The sequence below is a fragment of the Sus scrofa genome, chromosome 6 (assembly GCF_000003025.6).
Source record: "Sus scrofa isolate TJ Tabasco breed Duroc chromosome 6, Sscrofa11.1, whole genome shotgun sequence".
Taxonomy (NCBI): domain Eukaryota; kingdom Metazoa; phylum Chordata; class Mammalia; order Artiodactyla; family Suidae; genus Sus; species Sus scrofa.
Window position 1 is genome coordinate 51,178,549 of NC_010448.4, and position 25,810 is coordinate 51,204,358.

At 52.2% G+C, this 25,810-nt stretch overlaps 2 protein-coding genes across 3 annotated transcripts in view; one reads left to right on the plus strand and one right to left on the minus strand.

Moving 5' to 3' along the window:
• The window catches only part of LOC106509492 (carcinoembryonic antigen-related cell adhesion molecule 5-like), a 119,081-nt gene extending 106,661 nt beyond the window's left edge, over positions 1-12,420 (minus strand). Inside the window, exons 1-2 of the mRNA XM_021097550.1 lie at positions 11,953-12,420; positions 10,490-11,122 (exon numbers count right to left, since the gene is read on the minus strand). The gene's annotated coding sequence lies outside the window, so the exon portion shown is untranslated. The remainder of the gene's footprint in view (positions 1-10,489; positions 11,123-11,952) is intronic.
• On the plus strand, positions 3,407-25,267 carry CEACAM19 (carcinoembryonic antigen related cell adhesion molecule 19). 2 transcript variants are annotated; one of them, XM_013994960.2, is made up of 7 exons: positions 3,884-4,130; positions 4,992-5,360; positions 15,889-16,039; positions 20,429-20,475; positions 21,926-22,011; positions 23,319-23,378; positions 24,358-25,267. In XM_013994960.2, exons 1-7 carry the CDS (start codon positions 4,076-4,078, stop codon positions 24,409-24,411), a joined length of 822 nt encoding a protein of 273 aa, XP_013850414.2. In that variant the 5' UTR covers positions 3,884-4,075; the 3' UTR covers positions 24,412-25,267. The 2 variants fall into 2 exon arrangements, with proteins under 2 accessions (XP_020950176.1, XP_013850414.2); XM_021094517.1 differs by lacking the exon at positions 23,319-23,378 and having other exon boundaries at positions 3,407-4,130.

The following is a 25,810-nucleotide window of genomic DNA, read 5'->3' on the forward strand; positions in this document are numbered from 1 at the left end:
GGGCGGGGTTATAGGACCCTGCCCTCGAGCGAGAGATCAGGCCCAACTCCAAATACAGCCTGAGCAAGTGGGGGTTCATAGGCAAGGAGCAGGGTGGGGGTCAGGGGATGGAAACAGGAGGTAACCTCAAGGGGAAAGGGCTCTGTCTGCGCTCACCTTCCAGGATACCAGGATTCTTGCCGAAGGCAGGCCAGGGCCATCAGACATCACCTGGGGGCGGGAGGGGACCCCAATCAAATGTCAAGGGTAATGAGATAGTAACGGGGCGGGGGGGGGGGTCCTGGTGAAAGCGATGTAGAAAGATTCCTGCTAAAATCGGACAAGGCGCAGACGAACACAGAAGTCAAAAATCAGGCTGTTAGAGCAGACAGACGGCTAGGCCTGAGCAGGGAAACGGGGACCACAGGCCAGGTGTGTCGGGAAACCACCCATCTTGTAAAGCGGGGGCGGGGGGGGTCCGTGGGCAGACGAAATCAGGAACCTCCAGATTGACAGGAAACCAAATATTTTGGGGGTCCTAAGTGTCTTGGAGGTAGAGAAAAGTGGGAAAAGGCACAAATCTTCCGCATCCGAATTGCTCGTTACACTCCAATTAGCCTTGCAGAAAAGAAGTTCCCATCATGAACCTACGCCGCCACGGACACTTCCAGAGCTAAACAAGGACGAAAATGCCGCCGCCCTTTGAGGAGGTGGAGCTGGAGTGAAAATCAAGGAATACGACCCCCCAGGCCCCTCCTTCCCAGTAAATATTCTGCCCATTCATTTGTGTGTCTTCATAACCGGTTTGCCAAAGAAACGCAGGGCAGCTGCTCACCTGTCTGCCCGCCTTCCTTCCGGGGGCTTATTTCTCAAATAAGTTCTCACTTTATTTTCTCATTTTCTGTCGTGTTTCTGAATTCCTTCTACAACAAGACAAAGAACCTTTCCGCGGGAACAACACCTAGTTGGGAAAAGGCGCAGGAGAGCGGAATTAGAGTTGTCAGTGAGAGGCTCTTCGTCAGTATACAAAAACGTAACGGTGTGGATGCTTCAGGTGCCAAGAGCAGAAAGATCCCCTCCCTCCACCGCCAATTCCCCACTCCGCACGGTGGGATTAAAAGCCAAGAACTGGCGCCTCTAGTTCAAATCCAGGCACCTCGTGTGGGGGTTCTGCTGTTTACTCCGCTTTCCCTCACATACTGGCATCATCCTCAGGCAGATGCCAAGGGGGCTGCTGCATTCCGGCCATTCCTTCTTGGTAAAGCAGCCCACCGCATCCCCGCTGAGCGTCTGGAGCAGCCTCCCCGCAGATCTCATTGGCCAGCACTACCCACCGCTCAACCAATCCCTGACCAGAAGAATGGGACCACCGGGAGGCTTGAACCAATCAGGACCTGCTCTCTGGGGCTGGGACGGAACCGGGATGGGGGCTGCAGGTGCGAGAATGGAAGCCTGCACCTCTGGTATTAACAGGGTTTCTGAGTAGTTGGAAGATGGCTGAATTTTACTCTCTTCCTTTTGGGTCCATTCTGTAAATTTTCTATAATAAATCTTGGCTTTTCTTTTAATAATTGTAAAAGGAGTCAAAGTCATTGTGCGGGTGGGAGAGAGAGAGATGCTTCAGGAACTGGAAAAGCCGGAATAATAAAGCAGGCTTTGCTTTAGGTACAATCTTTGCTCCTGGGGTTTAGCAGCGAAAATTCATCAGAATCCCCTTGGCCCCTAAACTCCACTTGTGCCGAAGTGGAATTCCTACTGGAATGAGGCCAGTTTGGGCCATCTGGTTATAGCCCAAGATTGGGGTGGTCTCCCTTAGGCGGCTGCACTTGGAAATAATGGCCAGGTTTGCAGCAAACTCTGAGGCAGACTGACAGAGCAAATCTCGAAACTGCAGCAAGAAGGACTGAGGGTAGACTGCGGAAGGACTCTGACCCCATGAACGCCAACTGGGCTCACCACCTGGAAACTTTCCAGGCCTTAGAGAGGTTTGGAAAGAGGGAGATTGGACATGCCTCCAGGAAAACACACTTCCCTCGAGCAGGTCACAGATCTGGGAGGCAGGGCAAGACCAAAGCCGAGGTTCACTGTAATTATAGCGATGGGCAGTATCTCTTTTCTCCTTAACGGCCCTGAGGTGGGGATGCTTGTCCCATCCTTCAGAGAAGGAAGCGGAAGCTGCAAGAGGTAAACTTATTTGCCCAGGCCCCTGATACCAAGTGGTGGTAGAACTGAGCCGAGAGCCCGGCCCACTCACCTGCAGCAGGGCTGGAGTCTGCGTTGGTTCAGAAGCCTGGGCCACGACTACCTGGAGATGGTTCATGGTCAAGATTTCTTTTTCATCCCAATCTGGGAACTCTGGAAAAGATGCCGTCACCCCCAACAATCTGATGAGTGTGCGCGCGCGCGCGCACACACACACACACACACACACTGCTGCTGCTGCTGATGTACGGTGCTCTAACTTGGGGTCCTCTCCTCCTGCAGGCCCAGATATCTCACCTGGCACCACCCCCCTCGGATCCCTAGATGTGCGCTGTCCAGGAGGACTTTCTGGGACAGTGTTGGAAATATTCTATATCCGCGCTGTCAAATGGGTTAGCCGCTAGTCACAGAGGGCTGTTGAGCGCTTTGAAAGGAGCTAGTTTGAGGGACGAAGTTTTTTTTAATTGTTTTGTTTTGGTTGGTTGGTTGGTTTTTTAGGGCCGCACCCACAGCCTATGGAAGTTCCTGGACCAGAACTAGAAGGTCCTTGAATCCAAGCCACAGCTGCAACGTATACCGTAGCTACGGCAACGCCAGATCCTTTCAATCCACTGCTCCAGGCTGGGGATCAAATCCGCACCTTTGCAGTGACATGAGCCGCTGCAGTCAGCTTCTTAACCCATGGTGCCGCAGCAGGAACTCTAAGACCTAAATTTTCTAAGGCATTGAATTTTCATTCATTTAAGCTTATTTATAGTTATATGTGATGAGTGGCTATGGTATTAGCACAGTCCTGGGCCCTCTATCACCCAGGCCCTGTCCCAACAGAGTTCGAAGTTACATTTGGTCCCTCCCACTTCTCCAGCTTCACCCCCCCACCCCCAACACACACACACTCATCCAGGATGCTGCAGTCTCTTCAGTTCAACTTGATGGCTAACTCAGTCTCCATGCCCTTGCCCGTGCTGTTTACACTCCCCAGTACACCTCACCCCACCTCCTTCTTGCTCCCACTCCAGGCCTCAGTTCAGACATCCCCTCCTCCAGGAAGGCCTCCCTGCCTCTCAGGCTGAGTGAGGCATCCCCTCGGGATCTCTCAGGCCCCTGGGCTCCCTCATCCCAGTGCTGATCACTCTGGAGCATCACTGTCTGGGGATAGGTCCGTCCCCTCCCCTACACACACACACACACACACCACACCACACACACACACACACACACACACACACACACACACACACACACCCATGAGCCCCCTTGTGGGCTGAAGGCAGAACAGGAGTTGTTTCAACCATCACCAACACCCAGCACAGGGGTGGGCATACCAAGTGCATGTTGGAGTGAATGAATAGAGGGATTTTTTGCACAACTGTGTGAAAAGCTTCAGAGTGAGCCAGCCACAGGTCAAATCCATCTGTACCTGCTGGCAGATCTGCCTCTCTCCTTGAGCCTCAGTTTCCTCATCTCTGAAATGGGAAGAGTTATGCATGGTGGATGCGGGATGAGGTGTTCCTAGCTGCCTGGTCCAAAGGGATTGCTCAACCAGAGGCCACTGTGACTGTTGTTGTTATAATTGCTGCTGTTGCTACTGACAGTCACACTGGGAAGAAGGGATTGAAAGGGGTCAGGGAGGAGTCCTGGGAAGCCCCAGGAAGTTCCCCAGTCACCCTGGAAAACTGGTTCAACCGGTGTCTGCACGTCCATCCCAGGGAGCACAGGTGAAGCCTCCAGAGCCTGTGGGAAAGGGGTGCTGGGCTAGGCTGGCCTCAGCTATGCCTCAGAGCTACCTCCGGGACCCCCACTGAGCTGGGCCACTTCGGATGGGCAGGACCCAGCCCTCTGACCCCCTTGGTGTCCAGTAAGTGGCCCCTTGGCATCTCCACAGGACGCCAAAATGGAGATTCCTGCTGGGGCCCAGCAGCCCTTCCCAAGGGGCCTCCTGCTCTCAGGTAAGGAGGAAATGTACCCCCAGGTCTGGGGGGAGAAGGGGTACTTAGCCCAGGGGTTGAGGTTTCCTCTTCAGAAGGGAAAGAATGTCAGGGAAGATGAAATTATTAAGAGCATGATGGGAAAAAGAGGCAGCAGAATCACAACCTCATCCCCACTTTATCTTTGGAATTTTCTAGAACATCAGGACCATGCGGGGTGGAATTTACTGGTATCTGACTCCCTGCTGAATTCCCAGGGCCTAGAAGTCTAAAGGATTTTAGACCTATCATATATAATTGGTATTGTAGCATAAATAATATATTGGTTTAAAAAGTATTGGTTACATTGGAGTTCCCGTCATGGCTCAGTGGTTAACAAATCCGACTAGGAACCACGAGGTTGTGGGTTTGATCCCTGGCCTTTCTCAGTGGGTTAAGGATCCAGCATTGCCGTGAGCTGTGGTGTAGGTCACAGACGCGGCTCGGATCTGGCATTGCTGTGGCTGTGGCACAGACCGGTGGCTACAGCTCCAATTAGACCCCTAGCCTGGGAACCTCCATATGCCACAGGAGCAGCCCTAGAAAAGGCAAAAAGACCAAAAAAAAAAAAAAAAGTATTGGTTACATGCGTGAATAAATTAATTCAGAGAGTCCATGTGTTTAGAGGCAGACCACATAGCATCTCAGGACCAGTGGGATGGCAAATCTGTGGCATCTCTGCTTGGATCTCACTCCTGCACCCAGGACAGACAGCACGAATCAATCCCAGCACGGCTGCCCCTGAGTGGCACCCAGAGCTCCCCGTTGAGGACCTATAGGAAGGAGAACGCCATGGTCCCTGCCCAATGCTTCTGATCTCAGGCCTCCCCTGTAACCCCACAGCCTCAATCCTGGCCCTCTGGGTCCCCCAAGGCTCCTGGGCAGCCCTCCGCATCCAGAAGATTCCAGAGCAGCCTCAAACGAACCAGGACCTTCTCCTGTCTGTCCAGGGCATCCCAGGCTCCTTCCAGGACCTCACCTGGTACCTGGGGGAGGAGGCCGATGGCGGGACGATGCTCTTCACCTACATTCCGGAGCTACTGCGGCCCCAGAGGGACGGCAGCGCCATGAAGCAGCGCGACATCGTTGGCTTCCCCAACGGCTCCATGCTGCTGCGTCGTGCCCAGCCCGCTGACAGCGGCACCTACCAGGTGGCTGTCACCATCAACCCTGCATGGACCATGCGGGCCAAGACTGAAGTCCAGGTGGCTGGTGAGTGCTGGGCACTGGGGGAGGAAGTGGGGAGGCGAATGCACCCTCCGCGGCCACCAGGTGCCAAGCTCTGTGCAAACATTTGGTGCCCTCCTTTATCCACGCGCCACACACCGATTGAGCACTTACTGTATACCAGTCCCCGAAGGTAGCATTTAGTCCTCCTGTGTATTAACAAATAACGTTATCCACTGAATGCCTACTTTGGGCCAGACACTGAGCCAGCCCCTGGAGAAGGCACCAGCTCCTTTACTCCTCATGAGCATGAATTCAGGAAATATTTCTTGAGCACCTACTGTGTGCCTGGTCCTGGGGGATACGTGTTCATAAGTTTAGGTATTTATGAATGAATCCACTCTGGGCAAAGCCCCAGAGATAGGGTACTAGACAACAGCCAACAGCGAAGAGTTCACGGGTGCTCGTTATGGACCAAATACTGTTCTAAACACTCGCCCCAGAGCAGGGCTTCTCAACCGGGGTGCTACAACCGGGTTCTTGGGTGCAGGGGCCTGTTCTGTGTGTTCAGAGCCCTCTCTGGCCTCTAGTCACTGGATGCCGCAGGCACCCTCTCCACCGTGACGACCAAAAATGTCCCCAGACATTGCCAAATATCACCCCTGTTTGAGAACCACTGCCCTATATGAACTCACTTCTACCTTTTCTTGAAACTCCATGAAATGTAACACGCCAATTATATCTCCATAAAACCAGAAGGGAAAATAATTTCTCTACCTTCCCGAGCAGACCTAGTCACTTATCCTCTCCGTCCCCAGAGAACTCCGCTCACCCCTTTACCTTTGTGCCTGTCATTGTGTGTTCTAATTTATCACCTTAAGGACTTATCTCACAGAGCTCCTGTCGTGGCTCAGTGGAAACGAATCTGACTAGCATCCATGAGGGCGCAGGTTCGATCCCTGGCCTCGCTCAGTGGGTTAAGGGTCTGGTGTTGCCGTGAGATGTGGTGTAAGTCACAGATGTGGCTCCGATCTGGCGTTGCTGTGGCTGTGGCATAGGCCGGCGGCTACAGTTCCAATTGGACCCGTGGCTTGGGAACCTCCATATGCTGTGGGTACGGCCCTAAAAAAGACAAAAAATAAATAAATAAATAAATAAATAAAAATAAACAGGATGATGTGACCTGGGATGGGCCTCGCTGAAGAACTGACATTTGAGCAAAGGGAGGGAAGAAAGCTCTGAAGATTTCTGGGGCAAGAGCTCCTGGTAGCAGGAGTTCCCGTCGTGGTGCAGCAGGAATGAATCCAACTACTATCTATCCATGAGGATGCAGTTTCAATCCCTGGCCTCACTCAGTGGGTCGAGGAATCCAGCGCTGCCATGAGCTGTGGTGTAGGTTACAGATGTGGCTTGGACCTGGCGTTGCTGTGGCTGTGGTGTAGGCCGGCAGCTGCAGCTCCAATTTGACCCCTAGGCTGGGAACTTCCTATGCTGCAGGTGTGGCCTTAAAAAAAAAAAAAAAAAAGCAGAGTTTCTGGTAGAGGGAACAGCAAGTGCAAAGGCCTTGCGGCTAGGCTAGCTTGATGTGTTCAAAGTACTGGCAGAAGGACACACGGCTAAAAGACAGTGAGCAAGCTGGGTGTTGGGAGCGGAGGTCTACAAGGTAGACAGGGGCCAGGCTCGCAGGCCATGGAGAGAGAGGCAGGAAGCCACTAGAGGCTTTATCTGGGGAGTGATCTGTTTCACAGCTTAACCCATCCATGGGGCACTGGGCAGGGTGACTCTCTGTTTTATCCAGAAGGTTTAAGGCACTTCTCGAATACCAGGCAGCTCATCAGCAAGTCGGCAGCAGAGTTGGGACTCGAGTGCAGGGCCTCCTGAATCAGACACACGGCTGCCTCTGCAGTCGCTAAACTGCTCATCCACTCTTCAGCAAACAGTCCCCAAGCACCACCTCCTCAAGGCCTCCACGGTGTCCAGACAGTGCTGGAAGTGCTGGGGACACAGTGGTGACCAAAGCGGCTCTGGCCTTGCCCTCCCAGGGCTCACAGCCTGGTGGAAGGGCGAGGGGGACAGATATCAATCACATAGTCATAATCGCACACGCATACACAATAGAGCATCATGAAGCTTGCAGGTACTATGAAGGGAAGGAAAGTACAGGAATTATGAGGCTACAAATAGGAGTGTCAGGGAGGTTGCCTGGAAAGGCGATCCTTCAACAAACCTTGAATGGCGATGGCCATTCTAAGTAGAGAAGAAAGCGTTTTGGGAGGTTGGGGGCAAAGCCTGTGCAAAGGGCCTGTGGCAGGAAGCTGGTGGTCTCATGAACTGAGCTGGCAGGAGGCCAGCATGACTGAGGCAAGACAGTAACCAAGGGCCTCCCAGGAGGCCAGCACAACAGGCCGCCCAGGATTCCAGCTGGTGGAAAGCAAGTGCTCTGTCCTCCTCCAGGGGGCGCCATCTCCAATCTCATCTCTGCTCCGGGCCTCTTGGCCAGGGATGCCCACCAGGAGAGTAAACAGGGTGTCAGCTAAGGCTGCTCTGCATATTCTGAATCTCCTCTTCCAAAATCCAGAGACAGAATGAGAGAGCTGGAGAGACAGACAGGCAGAGGGACAGAGAGAGAATCTGGTTGGCCCTGTCTGGTCTGTGGTCTGCTTCCCCTTGAGTCAAGAGTCCATCCCTTGACAGCAAATAAGATGGGGAGCTGGGGAGCAGGGTTGGGAAGATGAGCAAGGACTCAAGAGCTGCCATGCTTTGTAACAGTCACAATATAAACTTATTATTTTCTTTAGTTTTTGCCTTTGGGGGGGGGGCACATGTGCAGCACAAGAACGTTCCCAGGCTAGGGGTTGACTTGGAGCTACAGCCACTGGCCTGCGCCACAGCTATAGCAGCACAGGATCCAAGCCATGTCTGCAACCTCCACCACAGCTCACAGCAATGCCAGATCCTTATCCCACTGAGCGAGGCCAGGGATCGAACCTGCATCCTCATGGATACTAGTCGGGTTTGTTGCCACTGAGCCACAAGGGGAACTCCAACTTATTATCATTTTATTCATCATCAATCCTTTAGCACCTAGAGCCATGCTTAGCACACATTAGCCACTCGATAAATATTTGCAAAGCCATCTCCCAGCTACAGAACACTCATTACATGCCAGGCACCTCCAACCAAGCACTTTGCCAACCTCATCTCATTCCATCCCCATTAACAACCTTGCAGGTAGCCCTGGGATGATCCCCATTTCACAGACGGGTAAATGGAGGCCCAGAGAGGGCCCCACGGCACACCTCTGGGAAGGGGAGGAGCCCAGGCTCCAGCTGGGTCCAAGTTCATGGCCCTGACCCCTCTGCCACCTGGCTCTTCCACGGGGCCTCCCAGAGAAGCCCTGAGGGGTCTCCAAGGAGACAGCAAGTTAAGGGAGCGGGGAACCGCCTTGGCTTCCACGGGGCTGAGCACAGGGAGCAGAGAAGCCAGGCAACCCACTGAGTTCAATGGAAAAAGAACAAAGGAAAATGCAGAGGGAATTGGGGTTGGGGTTGGTTGGGGGCGTCCTCATGTCAGGATGGGACTTCTTGGCCACCAGGGCACTTATATTTAGGGACAGCTGGGGCCCTGGATTCAGCCCCCCACCCAGGTGGGAGAAGAAAGTGGCTGACAGCACTTCGGGCGTCCCAGGAAACACATACACTTGATCTCTCTTAATTATGAAGCAGTTTGGCTGTAACAGAACCCAATCCCGGCTGGCATGTGCAGAAAGGGGGTTAATAAAGGATAGTATGTCTAGGAGTTAGCTGGTGGCCTAGTGGTTAAGGATCCGGTGTTGTCACTGCTGTGGTGCGGGTTCGATCCCCGGCCCAGGAACTTCCTCATGGTGCGAGTTATTTACAAAACAAAAACAGGCTCTCAGAAAAGAAACTTGTGGTTACCAAAGGGCGGGGGAGGGATAAATTAGGAATTTGGGATTAATAGATACACACTTCTAATATAAAAGAAACAACTAGGACCTACTGTATAGCACAAAGAACTATATTCAATATCTCATGATAACCTATGATGGAAAAGACTCTGAAGCCGTACACCTGAAACACAATATTACAAATCAACCATAAATTTTTTTTAAAAACCTATAAAAAAGTAAAAAATTAATTTTTGGAAAAAAAGTAGTATGTGCTCACAGGACCGCCACAAAGCTGGGGGACCAGGAACAAAGAATAAATGACTCGGTAGAACTGCTCCTGCCAGAGTGACCACTGCCCACAGCATCAGCCTCAGAACCCCTGCCTAAGGGGCCCTGGAAGGCAGCATTCACTCATGCATTCATTCAACAAACATCTACTGAGCACCTGCTGTGTGCCAGGCGCTGAGTTTACAGAGGGAAAGTACAAAGATCGGTGCCCTTGTGGAGTTTGCATGATGGTGAGCCTGCCAGCTCTGTCTTCACAAAGGCCCCATGCAGTACCGGCATCTCTGGCCTCTGGACCCAAGGTTCATGTAGATGCATTTGATCAGGGAACCTGGGTCACGGGCCCAGCGGAAAAGGAGCCTAAGAAAGGGAGTCTCTGGCAGGACTCCAGAGGTGGACAATTCACAGGAACTCAAGAAAAGGCCCACGACATGTAGGTACCACAGCTGTCCCCAGTTTACAGGTGAAGACACCAAGGCTCAGAGAGGGGAGTGCAGTGGCCCAAGGTCACACAGCCTGTAAGCAGCAGAAACTGGGCTCCAAAGCACAGATGCGGTCGTTTACACAGACACAGACAGTCATCTACAGCTGGCGTCTCTTGTCTCATAAATCTAGTCAAGAGGATTTGGGACTTTCGAGCAACCTGCACGGGCTCCTCAAAGCCTTTGGGCCCTCTGACACCCATGGCGGTTACTTATGGAGCCCAGCTCCCCCTGACTGCCCAGGTGCAGAGTGCTCCTCACACATTTACCCTCTGCGGGCTCCCAGGCAGGGCGTGATGATCCCCATTATAAAGATGGGAAAACTGAGACACAGTGTAAGTAACATGTCCCCATGTCTAGGGAACAGCAGATGTAGGACCAGAACCCAGGTTAGCTGGCTCCGGAGCGCCCACTCTTAACCAGGACTCGATTCTGCCTTAGCCTTAACAGCCAACCACTGAAGACTAACGATGTGGCCCCAAGGGTTTAGTACTTACCAGTGATGCCGTTACCAAACGAGACGCCCACTCGCCGTTGGGGCTCTGGCTGAACCGAAGTCCCCCTGGAACGGACAGGCTTTGGTGCGCATAAGACAGGCTTGACAATGGCCAGAAAATGGAGAAGGGGGGTTCCTGTTCTAAAAGCATCTTCTCCCCCAAGGGGTAGGATGAACAAGGGGACTTTCGGGGTTAGGTGGCCCACAGGTCCTCAGGGCTGCAGGAAAGGGGCGGAGAGTTTCAGGGGCAGCCCAGGCATGCGCAGTCGTCCGCAGTCCTTCACACGCAGTGCCAGCCGTGCCTGGCACCGTACGAATCCCCCCTTCAGGGGAAGATTTGAGCGTGGTCGTAAAGCAGAGGTAACTCTCGGACATCTTGAGGTCCCATCTGGGCTGGCACGTTGCTCTGATCCAGTCTGGGGCAGTCAACCCAGTGTGTCTCCTAAAGCACAGCTGCAAAACCTCTCTGGTCAAACACCAAGGGCTTTTGAAATAAACGCAGAGATAAATCAAGGCAAATGTCCTTCAGCTTTCGGGGGTTGGTATGGAAACACAGGGATCAACCAAGAAGGAAAGCCCACCACCTTGGATCTAGCCGGTTCAGGCTGGTTTCATCGTGAGCCTTTGTGGCATTCTGCTGATAAAAACAAAATTAGCTTGTGTGGTTAAAAAAAAAATCTCATTATTTTGCAGCATATGTAAATATTGAATCGCTATGTTTTATACCTGAAACTAATGAAATGTATGTCAAAACAAAAAAGTTTCTGTGCCTAGAACCAGGACTGCATAGCATGGCTGACGACACAAATTTAGCCAAATGGCCAAACCTCTCAGAGACTTTTTTTTTTTTTTCCCAGTCTTTTTTTAGGGCCGCACCCACTGCACATGGAGGTTCCCGGGCTAGGGATCCATTCGGAGCTGCAGCCACCAGCCTACGCCACAGCCACAGCAACTGGGGATCCGAGCCACATCGTCGACCTACACCACAGCTCACAGCCACGCTGGATCCTTAACCCACTGAGCAAGGCCAGGGATGGAACCCAAATCCTCATGAATACCAGTTAGGTTCCTTAACCACTGAGCCACGCCGGGAACTCCACAGAGCCTCTATTTTTAATGTCTGTAAAATTATAGCAGCAACAACACCGCCCAGCACAGGAGCCTTTAGAGGACTGGCTTGGCAAATCCATGTGAAGCTGCTGCTCTTGAAGCTGTGGAAATAAGGAACAAGCAAAGGAGTAAAAGCAATGTCTGTTAACTCAGAGCTTGCTGTAGCAAGGGAGTTAATCACTACCGCTTGGATTTTCAGCAGAGACGCCAAGGCAGGCACGGGGGTGGGCAAGCTGTATCGTGGAAAACAGGAAGGCTTCAGGTGTGCCCCACTTGGAGGCTGATGGCATAGAAAAGCTGTTAGGCGGGCTAATTAGAAGCAGAGCATCTTAGGTAATTGATCTGGGTACATACGTGGCTTTCTCTGGTTGGTCCTAAGTTAGAAGCAGGGACAAAAACGAGGGGGCTGTTAGCTGTTAAGTCCTGGCTGTTTGGCGCTGACTGTTGCAGAAGTTATTGTTTTGGTCCCAGCATTGTACCTAGAGACAGCAATCTGGCTTCCTGTGTTTGAGGACCAAAGGCAGGCTGGCTTCCTGAGCTGTTTACAGGAGGGTTGGTTTCCTGGGCAACATGCTGCACCTTGTGAGCTAGAGTCCTGTTCTTATACATGGTCTGGCCATTGTCCACTTGTATACTGGTCTCTCAAAGCACTTTTTATTCATTGATTTTTGCTGAAGTGTAGATGATTTAAATATTGTCTTAATTTCAGGTGTACAGCAAAGTGACTGAAATATATACACACACACACACATATATGTAGACATAATAGATATATGTATTTTTTATTCTTTTCCAGTATAAGTTATTACAAGATATTGAATATCGTTTCTTTTTTTTTTTTTTTGGTTGCACCCACTGCACATGGAGGTTCCCAGGCTAGGGGTCCAATCGGAGCTATAGCCGCTGGCCTACACCAGAGCCACAGCATTGCCAGATCTGAACCGCATCTGCAATCTACACCACAGCTCATGGCAACACCAGATCCTTAACCCACTAAGTGAGGCCAGGGATCAAACCCGAAACCTCATGGTTCCTAGTCGTTAACCACTGAGCCACAACAGGAACTCCTCAAATATCGTTTCTTGTGCTATATAGTAAATCCTTGTTGATGAAGAGTGCTGCTATAAACATAGGAGAGTATGTACCTCAAAGCACTTTTTAGAGGTGATTGTATCTAATCAAAGAGCAACATGGATACATCTGCTCCACAGAAGAATATCCAGAGGATTCTTCGTTTATAGAACTGGGTACAGATAGTCCCAGAGACCAATGAAAAGCCAAAAGAGGAGTTCCCATCGTGGCACAGTGGTTAAAGAATCTGACTAGGAACCATGAGGTTGCAGGTTTGATCCCTGGCCTTGCTCAGTGGGTTAAGGATCTGGCATTGCCGTGAGCTGTGGTGTAGGTTGCAGATGCGGCTCGGATCCCGCATTGCTGTGGCTCTGGCGTAGGCCAGCGGCTACAGCTCCAATTGGACCTGTAGCCTGGGAACCTCCATATGCCGCAGGAGCGGCCCCAGAAATGGCAAAAAAAAAAAAAAAAAAAAGACAAAATTTTTAGTCTCAGAAGAAGAAACAATGTAGATTCAAGAAGCTGAGCTTGGCTCAAATGCTGGAGGCTTGAATCACTTTCAGGTGGCTTCACTCACCTGTCTGGCAGCTCACGCTAGCAGGCTGTCAGGGGGGGTAATCAACTAGATCATTATCACGTGATCTCCCCACTGTGGCTGCTTGGGCTTCCTGACTACATGGCGGCTGGGTTCAGGGTCCATAGAGGGAGAACATGTGGAGAGCCAGTGTTCCCAAAGACAGAGGCAGAAACTCTACGGCATCTTCTGACCTAGCCTTGAAAATCACACACTGTCACCTACACTGCATTCCTTTTTTTTTAATTAATTAATTTTTTGCTTTTTAGGGCCGCACCCACGGCATATGGAAGTTCCCAGGCAAGGGGTCAAATCGGAGCTGCAGCTGCCAGCCTACACCACAGCCACAGCCACACAGATCCTTAACCTACTGAGCGGGGCCAGGTATCAAGCCCGCATCCTCATGGATGTTAGTTGGATTCGTTCCCAGTGAGCCACGACGGGAACTCCCTACACTGCAATCCTTTGATTGTGATCCACTTGTGTGAGTCACTAAGGTTGGTCCAGGTTTAAGGGAAGGGGATTAGACCTTCTGCTGGATAGGAGAAGGGCAAAGTCCCATCCAGAAGAGCATACGGTTGCAGTCAACTTTGAAAAAATATAATGATTCACAGGATTCCTCTTTACAAACTCATCGTCTATAAGAAATGGCAGGAAATATAACAAATTGTGAAAATCATGTGAATGACGCAAGGTTTCTGCTGAAGCAACAAAAACTGCCTCTGGTTGATTTAAGCAAAGGAACAAATTAAAAGATCCTGAGCAGCTCAAAGAGTTTCCGGGTTGGCAGGAAACCAGGTTTGAGAGGTATTGTATGTTGAATTATGTCTCCTCAAAAAGACATGTTGAATCCTAACCCCTAGTACTTCAGAATGGGACCTTATTTGGAAATAGGGTCTTTGTAGAGGTAATCAAGTTAAAATGAGGTCACTAGGATAGGCTCAAATACAATTTGGTCAACACAGAGTTTTAAGGTATGTTTGAACGAGCTGTTCAGAGAGGTGGCTGCAAAATGCATTTGGGGCAGGTTTCTGCCTGGATAAAGCTTGGGGTTCTCTTTGCAAAGAAGTAGATGTGGATAGGCCCTTGAAGGAAGCAAAATGACGCCACCACTCCTCAGCAGGAAAGGGCAAGGCCAGGCAGGGTAGGTGATTCAGGGAGCTTCCTGGGCTGCTTCCAGAACTAGGAATCTCTCTTTCCATAATTCGGAACCACAGTCCTTCACTTTATTCTGATTGGACCAGTCTGAACCAATCACCAAGGCAAAAGGAATGCTGTACCCTGATTGGTTTAGGTCTGGGAGCCTGCCTATCCCTGATCCAATCACTGTGACAAGGGGGTGGGAATATACGCATGAGAGCCCCACCCAGAGCTGGGATGGGTGGGTCCAATTGGGCCTGAACCCCCAGAGGCCTCCCAGTGGGAGATGAGCCCACAGGTCCCTCTCTACCGGCTTTAATCAACTAATTGCCTAATTAAGTTAGTAAGGTATGAAGGAAAAGTGTATCAGGAGTCCCCTTGCCCTGGGATTGTCAGAAAAGTCTTCCTGAAGGAGCTGGGAATAGAAAAATGAGCCGGAAATACAGCGTGGGGAGGAGTGTGCCAGGCAGAGGGAGCCGCAAGCGCAAAGGCCGGGGTGGGCAACCCGGAGTGAGGAAGGGAGTGGTGCGTGATGACGCTGGGTGGGCATATGGGGCAGCAGGGCCAGAGTAAGCAGATTGGAGAAGGGGGTCTGAATGTTACAAGAGTGGGCAATGGGGGGAGGGGGGTGGACAGTGACCTGGAGGCTCCCTGAGTCACAGCCTTGGCCTTGCTCCTCCTCCTGAGTCACTCACCGAAGCCTGAATTTGCACTCGCTGTTGTGGGGATTCAATGAGGCAGAAGGCACAGAGGTTGCTGGCCCAGGGTCTGTAAGAGGGGGAGACTTCGTCCTCGGCCCAAAGGCAGCCCCTCTCAGCCTTGGTTTGCACACCCACGTAAAGGGCCTTATTTAGCCTGCTCCGCCCAAATACCAGATAAGCCTGGATACAATATATCTCCTTTCTCCTAGTGACAAGATTAAATTTCCAAATGGGTTTCGGACTTTTTCTTTTCTTTTCTTTTTTGGCACGCTCTCGAGGCATATGGAAGTTCCGAGGCCAGGGACTAAACCCGTGCCACAGTTGTGCCACAGCAGTGGCAGTGCCAGCATATGGAAGTTCCCAGACCAGCAGTGGCAATGCCGGATCCTTAACCCACTGTGCCATGGGAGAACTCCTGAACAGATAGAATAATGAATAGAAAAATGACCCATGAGGTTGTGGGTTTGGTCCCTGGCCTTGCTCAGTGGGTTAAGGATCTGGCGTTGCCGTGAGCTGTGGTGTAGGTTGCAGGCTCAGCTCAGATCCTGCATTGCTGTGGCTGTGGTATAGGCCGGCGGCTACAGCTCCAATTCGACTCCTAGCCTGGGAACCTCCATATGCTGTGGCAGCGGCCCAAGAAATGGCAAAAAGTCAAAAAGAAAAAAAAAAAAGAAAGGCAGGAGGGAGCCTGGGGCTGGGAAGATGAAGTCGCACATTAGTGCTCCGTGGATAGTCACGAATGCATGGCGGGCGGGTGTGGGGGGGAAACATCACAACACAATCCTCTCTCTCTCACACCCTCAGAAAAGCCGAAGGAGCTGTCCATTACAAACCTGCCCATGAGTGCTGGGATCGTGGCTGCCATCATCATTGGGTCCCTTGCCACCGGCTCTGTCTTCGTCGGCAGCATTGCCTACCTCCTGGTGACAAGAGGCTGGAGGGCCCAGAGCCACAGGTATAGGAGCCCCAGGCCTTTCTCTCCTTCCCTTCCGTCTCCACACACCCTCCTTGGGTCCCAGGGATTCTTCTTCCACATGTCACGTCATCCAACTTATACACAATCTCATCAAACCTTGGAACACCCAATGTGGAGAGGATCCCCTATCTTGCATTAGACAGAATTCTGCATGGCAAGGGACAGGAACCCTACCTTGAAACTGGTTTGTCAAAAAATAAGAAATGTTTTTGTCCTATACAACACGAGCTTCAGGTATGCCTGGATCCAGGGGACCAATTTTTGTCAAGAAACTCCTCTGAAGGTCTCTCAAATCTGTATTTCTCTATGGCAGCTTCATTCCCAGGCAGCCTCTCCCCTGAGGTGTGACAAGATCGCTCCCAGTGGCTCCAGGATTACATCCCAGGAGCTCACCACCCAGAGGAAAAAATGGTACTTTGCGCCTGATAGTTCCAACAAAAGCCCCAGGGCTGCCGATCACTGGCTTAACTTAAATCACATGTTTTTACATGAACCAATCACCACGACCACGTGTTAGAATGTTCTGATTGGCCAAACTTGGGCAATCTGTGTAGCCTTGGAGCCAGAGATAGTGACCAAATGGATTGAGAGTGGGGAGAAGTTCCCCAAAGGATAACCAGACGCAATTGCCGAAAAATTGGAGTGGATAATGGGCAGGCGAAGGCATCAGATTCTGCTTACTTCTATGTGGGGTGGTGGTAGTGGGGGTGCTGTTTCCCCAGGGGAGAATCTATTCATCAAAAGTTCCAAAAAAGCAGGGTGGGGGGGGGTTTCCCATCATGGCTCAGTGGAAATGAATCTATTATCCGTGAAGATGCAGTTTCAGGAGTTCCCGTCGTGGCGCAGTGGTTAACGAATCCGACTAGGAACCATGAGGTTGCGGGTTCGGTCCCTGCCCTTGCTCAGTGGGTTGACGATCCGGCGTTGCCGTGAGCTGTGGTGTAGGTTGCAGATGCGGCTCGGATCCCGCGTTGCTGTGGCTCTGGCGTAGGCCGGTGGCTACAGCTCCGATTCAACCCCTAGCCTGGGAGCCTCCATATGCCGCGGGAGCGGCCCAAGAAATAGCAACAACAACAACAAAAGACAAAAAGACAAAAAAAAAAAAAAAAATGCAGTTTCGGTCCCTGGTCTCAGTGGGTTAAGGATCTGGCACAGCCGTGAGCTGTGGTGTAAGTCACAGATGCAGCTCAGATCCCAAGTTGCTGTGGCTACAGTGTGGCCAGAGGCTACAGCTCTGATTTGACCCCTAGCCTGGGAATCTCCATATGCCTCAGATGCGGCCTTAAGGCAAAAAAAGGAGTTCCCAATGTGGCTCAGTGGTTAACGAATCTTACTAGCATCCATGAGGACGCAGGTTCGATCCCTGGCCTCCCTCAGTGGGTTAAGGATCTGGTATCACTGTGAACTGTGGTGCAGGTCACAGACGAGGCTCGGATCTGGCGGCGTGGCTGTGGCTGTGGCTGTGGCATAGGCCAGTAGCTGTAGCTCTGATTTGACCCCTAGCCTGGGAACCTCCATATGACACGGGTGCAGCCCTAAAAAAAAAAAAAATTCCCTCCTCATCAGATCAGCCTCTTCAGAACGTCCTCTCCTGACCTTGGTTCTGAGCTGGTTGGCAGAGAAGATGTCTAATTTTGCTCAATAATCCCCAGCAATCTGTCTCTTCCTTCAACTCTTTCTTATGTGTTATAGTTTCTTGACCTTCATGATTCTATTTGTCTTTCTCTGAATACCTTCTAGTTTAGGGCTAGCAAATAGTTTTCACACCCCAGCCCAATGCCAATCAGTAAATCCATTGACACTTATTTGTTGAGGGCTTGCTATGTTCTAGGCATTAAAGAGCTTGGTGGAGAAGGAGGCGGGGGTTGTATCTAAGTTCAGTGAGAAAGGATGCTGTGATTGATTAACAATGTCTGCCACAGTCATAACAAAGGTAGTGGAGGCACATAGCCACTCCTGCTAGATATCCTTCTTGGCTCTAAAGTGATTCAAAAAGAGGTGATGGGGGAGTTCCTACTGTGGCACAGGGGGTTAAGGATCCAGCATTGTCTCTGGTAGTGCAGGTTTGATCCCTGGCCTATCGCAGTGAGTTAAGCACCCAGTAGGTCACAGCTGCAGCTTGGATTCCATCTCTGGTCCAGGAACTTTCATAGGCCGCAGGTGCCCCCCCCCGCCCCCCACCACACACACACAAAAGAAGCGATAGGACAGATTTATTTGGCTCACTGGCCATAGTTTTCCAGTCTCTAGAACAAACCAAGGCTGAGAGACTAGGAATCATTTGCCAAATAGCATAGAACTGGCCTCTCAAGGGCGAGAAGTTCCCAGCATAGAAACCCTACCTGAATGCCTCATGAGCTCCAAAACCAAAACTAGACCCCACAAGACCTGACCCTCTGACCAGCTTTCTTTCCAATAGCCAGGGATTCTTGATAAGTTTGAAATATTTCTAATTTAAAAACTTTTTACCTTTTTATGGTGTTTTTAAAGTTACGATTTTTTTTTTTTTTTTTTTTTTTTTTTTTTGGTCTTCTTAGGGCCGCACCCGCAGCATAGGGAGGTTCCCAGGCTCGGGGTCGAATCACAGCTACAGCTGCCAGCCTACGACACAGCCACAGCAACACCAGATCCCAGTCTGTGACCTATACCACAGCTCATAGCAACGCCGGATCCTTAACCCACTGAGCAAGGCCAGGGATCGAACCCGAAACCTCATGGTTCCTAGTCGGATTTGTTTCCGCTGTGCCATGACAAGAATTCCCTAAAGTTATGGTTATTTTTAAAAGTGAAAAGAATTCCTCCTTCTACTCTTTTTGCATGATTCTGCTAGTGGCCAGTGAACATCTCAATCAGGTTCTAGTCAGCCTTTAACATCTTTCCAAATGCTCGCTCGCTTTTATAAAGAGAAAACCAGCCACACCAGTGAGCTACACATCTAAACCATGGCTTGATTTTCCTAAATTTTCCCACGTTCTACTTAGGTTCAGCCATATGAAGTTTTCTTTTCATTCACAATGTAAAAACTTCTTTTCGCTTTTTTTTTTTTTTTTTTGTCTTTTTAGGGCTACACCCAAGGTATATGTTGGATCCCAGGTTAGGGGTCAAATCGGAGCTGTGCCAGATCCCAGCCACATCTGCGATCTACACCATAGCTCAGAGCAACCCTGGATCCTTAACCCACTGAGCAAGGCCAGGGATCGAACCTGCGTCCTCACGGATGCTAGTCAGATTCGTTTCCACTGAGCCATGACGAGAACTCCACACAATGTAAAAATTTCTGAGGGGTCTCTTGGCTTCCATTCCTGCCCCCATAGTCTGTTTCCCATTTAGCAGCCAGAGAGTCATGTTAAAATCAGTCAGCTCAGGACATAGGGTCAAGGCCAAAATCCAGACCATGGCCCAGCCCAATCTGCTGCCTCCCTACCCCACTACCCTGATGTCATCTCCTCACGCTCTGCCCCAACCATGGCCCTCTCCTTGCTGGTTCCTGTTCTTGCCTCAGGACCTTTGCACAGACTGCTCCCTCAGCCTAGAACTCCCTTCCCGTTTCTGCATAGCTGATCCCCTTGGCTACTTCAAGCCTTTGCTCAAATGCTACCTTCTCAGGGAGGCTCCCCCACCATCCCACCTAAAACTGCACCCACACACCCACCCTCTGGCCCTTTCTGTTTTCATTTCCTTTCATCACACTGTTAACTCCCTGACCTATCCCTGGCTATTGTGTATTTGAATTCTCTCTCTCTCCCCACTAGAGTGTCCACTCCAGGAGGCCAGGGGTCTTTGTCAGTCCTGTGTCTCCAGGGCCGTCCACAGTGCCCAGCCCATGGGCCATATTTTGTCAATGATTGCTTAACAAATTAACGAATTTACAGTAATGATGTCTTTTTTTTTTTTTTTTTTTTTTTTTTTTTTTGGCCATGCCCTCAGCATGTGGAAGTTCCCTGACCAGGGATGGAACCTGGGCCACAGCAGTGGCAACGTTGGATCCTTAACCTGCTGAGCCATCAGGGAACTCCCCCAGTGTACTTTTTAAATAGGGGTATTCAAATGAGCCAGTTTAAAGCCAAATATGAAGGAAATCATTGAAACAGGATGAAGCAGCAGAATGTCTCGGTGGTCTGTGTAAACGCTGGCATTAGGGAAGCACGGCTCGTTGGAGGAAGGCGGCAGCAGGGAAATTGAGGAAGAGCTGTGTGGCTGGAGACAATGGGAGAAGAGGCTGGGATGAGGGCAGCTCTTGTGCTGGCTCTTTCTGAAGCAGGGACCATCTCTGTGCGCCTGAGGGGCTTTCCAGCTTCCCTGAGTCTCTCTCCACCCACCTGAGCATCTTCCTGTCCTCACATGTTCCCTCCCTCCCTATGCCCCCAGGATGATGGCCTCGGAGAAACCAGAGCTGGGCCCCCATCATCATGCCGGTAAGCCAGAGGCCTCGGTCTTGCTCCCCAGCCCTCCGCATGGCTCTCTCCTCTTCTCCCTCCAAGCCAAAAACCCCACTGCAGTCCCCAACTTGGGGGCCCCCAAGCACCTGCCCCACCCAGACCTCACTGGGCCTCCCCAGACTCAGCCCTCAGAGTCTTTTTTTTTCCCCCTTTGGTCTTTTAGGGCCGCACCTGTGGCACATGGAGGTTCCCAGGCCAGGGGTGAAATCGGAGCTGTAGCCACTGGCCTACACCACAGCCATAGCAACGCTGGATGCTTAATCCACTGAGCGAGGCCAGGGATCGAACCTGAGTTGTCATGGATGCTAGTGGGATTTGTTTTTTGTCTTTTTGCCATTTCTTGGGCCGTTCCCGCAGCATATGGAGATTCCCAGGCTGGGGTCTAATTGGAGCTGTAGCTGCCGGCCTACTCCAGAGCCACAACAACGCAGGATCCGAGCTGCGTCTGCAACCTACATCACAGCTCATGGCAACGCTGGATCCTTAACCCACTGAGCAAGGCCAGGGACCGAACCCGCAACCTCATGGTTCCTCGTCGGATTCGTTAACCACTGAGCCACGACGGGAACTCCAAGTCGGTTTGTCAACTGCTGAGCCACAATGGGAACTCCCAGCCCTCAGATTCTGAGTGCAGCAGCACTCGCCCAAAGCTGCTTCTCCTCTTCTCAGGGTCTGGCACTCCCGTCCCTGGGCACCATCACACTCACTGGGCCACACCGGTGGTCCTACCCGCCAGCGGTCACCACCCAACCCAAGCTCCACCTCCCAGATCCCCACACACCCAGCTCCCAGCCTCCCGGCTCACCTCCACCGCATTCCTGGGCAGGGTCCTTCTAAAACTCTAACCCTGTTGCTCCTCTGCTCAAAAACCATCTTTGGCTCCCCAGTACCCTTAAGACAAAGTTCAGGCTCCTTGATATGGCTCTCGAGGCCCTTCATCAATGGGTCCCCACTCTCTTCCTTGGCTTCATCTCTCACATGGACCATTTCCATCCTCCAAACAAAATGAGACAACGAAATGTATATACGTATATAAAATCCAGACGGACGAAACAGTTCCTCCAACAGGCCCAGCTCTCACACCACCAGGCCTCTGCACACCGCTCTCCTGCCTTTGCAGAGCCTCTCACCTCTCTCTCAAAGGTCAGACAGCCCCTCCTCCAGGAAGCCCTCCCTGACTCCCCTACTCCAGCCCTGCCTGCTCTGGGTTAGTTCTGTCTGGGGACAGGTTTGTCTGCCCCACTTGACTGTGTGCCCGAGGAGGGCAGGGCCAGTGCTGCCTCCGTCACCACTGTGTCCCCAGCATAGGCTGGGCCAGAAGAGAGCGTAACACTAATGTTAGTTGAATGAACAAACAAATGTCAGCAGCAGCTAAAGCAGGCCTGTGGGCCCGTCAGCCGATTCCTCCCCTCGTGTTCTGCTTCAGGCGACAACAACATCTATGAAGTGATGCCGTCTCCGGTCCTCCTGGTGTCCCCTCTCAGTGACACGGGGTCCATGAACGCCATGGCGGTAAGCTCCTGCCCCCTCTCTCCTCATTCCCCTTCTGACCTCACGCCTCCCCTCCAAGTCGACTGTGGTGCCCCAGGGTGCCTTGTCACATAGTTTGGGAACTGCCGTTCTCTCTCTAGGCTGCTCCCCACGTTGAAAATCATAAACAAGGAGTTCCCGTCATGGCTCAGCAGAAATAAACCCAACTAGTATCCATGAGGATTCTGGTTCGATCCCTGGCCTCACTCAGTGGGTTAAGGATCCAGTGTTGCCATGAGCTGTGGTGTAGATCCTCAGACGCGGCTCAGATGGATCCTGCGTTGCTGTGGCTGTGGTGTAGGCCGGCAGCTGTAGCTCGGATTCAACCCCTAGCCTGGAAACCTCCGTATGTCATACCTGCGGCCCTAAAAAGACAAAAAAAGAAAAAGATAGAAAAGTCGTAAGCAAAAGAGACTGGAAGGAAACAGCACAACATAAAGAGCATTGGTCTCTGGGTGTGGAAGCTGATGGGCGGGCTTTGTTTTCCTCTTGTAAGAATCTGTATTTTCTACACTGAGTAAATATTCCCTTTATAATCAGGTGGGAAGGGGGGACAAGAATAATCAAATAAGAAGAGAGACTTACATGTGCACTCTGAGAAATGATACAAATGAACTTATTTACAAAACAGAAATAGACTCACATGGAAAACAGACCTATGGTTACCAAAGGGGGAGGGAGGCGGAGGGGATGAATCAGGAATCTAGGACTAACAGATACACACGACTAGAAATAACGTATTCAGCGAGGGTCTCCTGCATAGCACAGGGAACTATCCGCAATATTTTAAAATAATCTGTAAAGGAAAAGAACCTGAAAAAGGCTATATATACACGGTTATATACGAACAACTGAATCACTTTGCTGTACACAGGAAACAAACTACACTTCAATTTTTAAAAAAAGAGGGAGAGAGTTCCCTGGTGGGCTAGCAGTTAAGAGTTCCACGTTGTCACTGCTGTGGCACGGGTTCCATCCCTGGTCCCAGAAAGTCTGCGTGCCACGGGGGTGGCCCAAAGAGAGAGAGGCTTAAAAGCTAAGACGACACGCTTAGAACCACAGGTGCTGACGGGGAGGCGGAACCTTAGCGGGTGATCGTCACGCACTGGCAGCGCCGCCCTGACGCCAGTTTCTCCGCCGAGCACAACGGGCGCGGGAGGTTAAGCCCATCCCCCGGAGGCCCCACACTCAGGGGAGGAGTGGGGGTCGGTCCCTACACTGAAGAGCCAAGGCGGGGTGGGCGTTGGGGCGGGGGCGGGGCCAGACTCACCTGTGTTCCTGCCTTGCAGCCGCCGCCCCTGCCCCCGCCCCCGCCCCCTGCGCCGGAGCCGGAGAACCAGCCCTACCAGGTGTGCAGCTGGGACGGGGGGAGGAGTCAGCCACGGCTCGGTGGGCGGGGCTGTCCTTTCCGAGCCCGCCCCCAGCTCTCGGGGTCGCCGGCCCCCCGGAAGCGCATCGCAGCCTCGCTGAGAGACCATGGGCAAGTCCTTGCCCCACTGGGGGTTCCAGTCCCCTCCCTCGTCGAAGGGATTCCAAAGCAGTGAATTCGCACGGACGAAATGGAGCCCAGAGAGGGAAAGGGCCTTGCCCAAGGTCACACAGCGGGTCAGGTTCCGAGTGGGACCCCACCCCCACCCCCTGCAGGAGCCATTCCCGGGCCTGGATCTCGGCCCCCCTTCATCCCCCTCCTGTCTTTCGCTGGGTCTCTGCCTCCGTCACCGTGTCCCCGTGTGCCCTGCTTGGACTCTCTGGGCTCCTCTCTACCCATCTCAGGGTCTCCCCAGCCCTGCCCCCAGCTCTCTGTGTGTGCTTGTCTTTTATCTCCTTTTCTGTGCTCTTCGCATAACTTCGTTTCTGTATCTCTCATTGGCCCTCCTTTTCTTTTGTGTGTTTTTGTTTTTTGTCTTTTTTTTTTTTTTTTTTAAGGCCACACCTGCAGCATATGGAGGTTCCCAGGCCAGGGGTCGAATCAGAGCTGCAGCTGCTGACCTGTGCCTCAGCGAGGCCAGGGATCAAACCCACGTCCTCATGGATGTTAGTCGGTTTTGTAACCCACTGAACCACAACAGGAACCCCCTGTCCCTCCTTTTCTATGTCTCTGTCTCTCTTGTCTCTTCATCTCTGTCTCCCCGTGTCCTCCCCTGGTATCTCTGTGTCTCTGTGTGTCTCTCTCTTTCCATCTCGGTCCTGAACCCCCGCCCCGTGTGTGTGTGTGTGTGTGTGTGTGTGTGTCTCGCTCCATGACTCTCACTCTGCCTGGCTGCCCTGTCTCCCCCTGGCTCTCACCCCCCAAAAACAACCACTCTCTTTTCTCTCCCCCTCCCCCAGGACCTGCTGAATCCGGACCCTGCCCCTTACTGCCAGCTGGTGCCAGCCCCCTGAAGGGGTCCCAGGCCAGACCAGTCAGGGCAGGGGGAAACCTCAGCCCTCCCCGGGGACCATGCACCTGCAGAGAAGCCACACCAGAGACCCAGCAGGACCAGGCCGTCGGGGCTGTGGGCTGACGAGAGGACCCAACCAAAGACTCCACAGGGCATTGGGCTTGGCGCTTGTGTTTGGGGCTCGCTCACCCTCTGAGCATACAGCTGCCCTTAAGTCTCGTCCTCCAGCAACCTGGCCTGGGCCGCATGCCCTGGAACGGCAGACTCCTGCCTCTTTCCCACCGCAAAGTCCCCCATCCGGGTATTTGGCGGGGGCGGGGGAGAGGGTGATTGCAGACCTACCTCCAGCCAGACCTCACAAGCACCTGCTGGGCTGGGCTCCCTGCTCTCAGCCCACAAGGCCCCACCCGGCTCTGCTCATTGCCCTCGAAGCCCCTTCCCTGGGGACAAGGCAGCCTCTGCCACGCATGCCCTGGAGGACAAGGCACATGACAGCAAGGCATGGCCTCACGGGCCCAGGGCCCCAGATGACAGTCCTGGCCTGTTACCACGGCCACCGGGCCCCTTCCCTGCCCAGGCTGATCCGCCCCTCTCAAAACTCAGTCTCAGAGCCTGTGGCCAACTTCTGCCCCATTTGCCCCCAAACTAAGGCCCTCAGGGCAGCCCCTTCCTTCTCTACCCCCAACCCAACCCTGTCCTAAAAGTGGTGGGTGCGATAATTTATTCACGCGCTCAGCAATAAACAAGCTGTGTGCCCCCCATGGTTCTGGATCCTGCAGCTCTGGCAGGGCCCGAAATAAAACAAAGCTTCCTGCTCTCTGGCAACAGTCAGGAAACAAAATAAATAACTAACATAGGTGGTGTGTCGTGTGTTGAGAGGGAAATCTAGAGAGGAGTGGGGAGTTCCCTTTGTGGCTCCACGGGTTAAGAATCTGACTAGTATCCATGAGGACATTGGTTCGATCCCTGGCCTCACTCAGTGGGTTCAGAATCTGGTGTTGCCATGAGCTGTGGTGTAGGTTGCAGATGTGGCTCAAATCTGGCGTTGCTGTGGCTGTGGTGTAGGCCGGCATCTACAGCTCCAAGTGGACCCCTCACCTGGGAACCTCCATGTGCCACGGATGCGGCTCTAAAATAGGAAACAAAAGAGAAAGAGAAGGGAGGTGGGAGTGTTAAGAGATTGAAGTTTTAAATAAAGAGCTCGGGGAGGGCCTCGCTGAGAAGGGAACATTGAACAAAGCCCTGAAGGAGGGGAAGGAGGGAGCTCCGAGGCTTCCAGAGGGAGAGCATTCCAGGCGGGGGGAACAGCAAGGGCAAAGGCCCTGAGGCAGAGTCTGCCTGGTGTGTTCAAGGAGCAACAAGCTGGCCGGTGGGGTGTGGAGGGAGCAGAGCAAGGAAGG

Coding starts and splice junctions, on each gene's coding strand:
- CEACAM19 (XM_013994960.2), top strand. CDS start 4,076: ATGGAGATTCCTGCTGGGGCCCAGCAGCCCTTCCCAAGGGGCCTCCTG. Junction 22,012..23,318: donor GGTCCATGAACGCCATGGCG/GTAAGCTCCTGC, acceptor CCTGCCTTGCAG/CCGCCGCCCCTGCCCCCGCC. Junction 23,379..24,357: donor CGGAGAACCAGCCCTACCAG/GTGTGCAGCTGG, acceptor CCCCTCCCCCAG/GACCTGCTGAATCCGGACCC.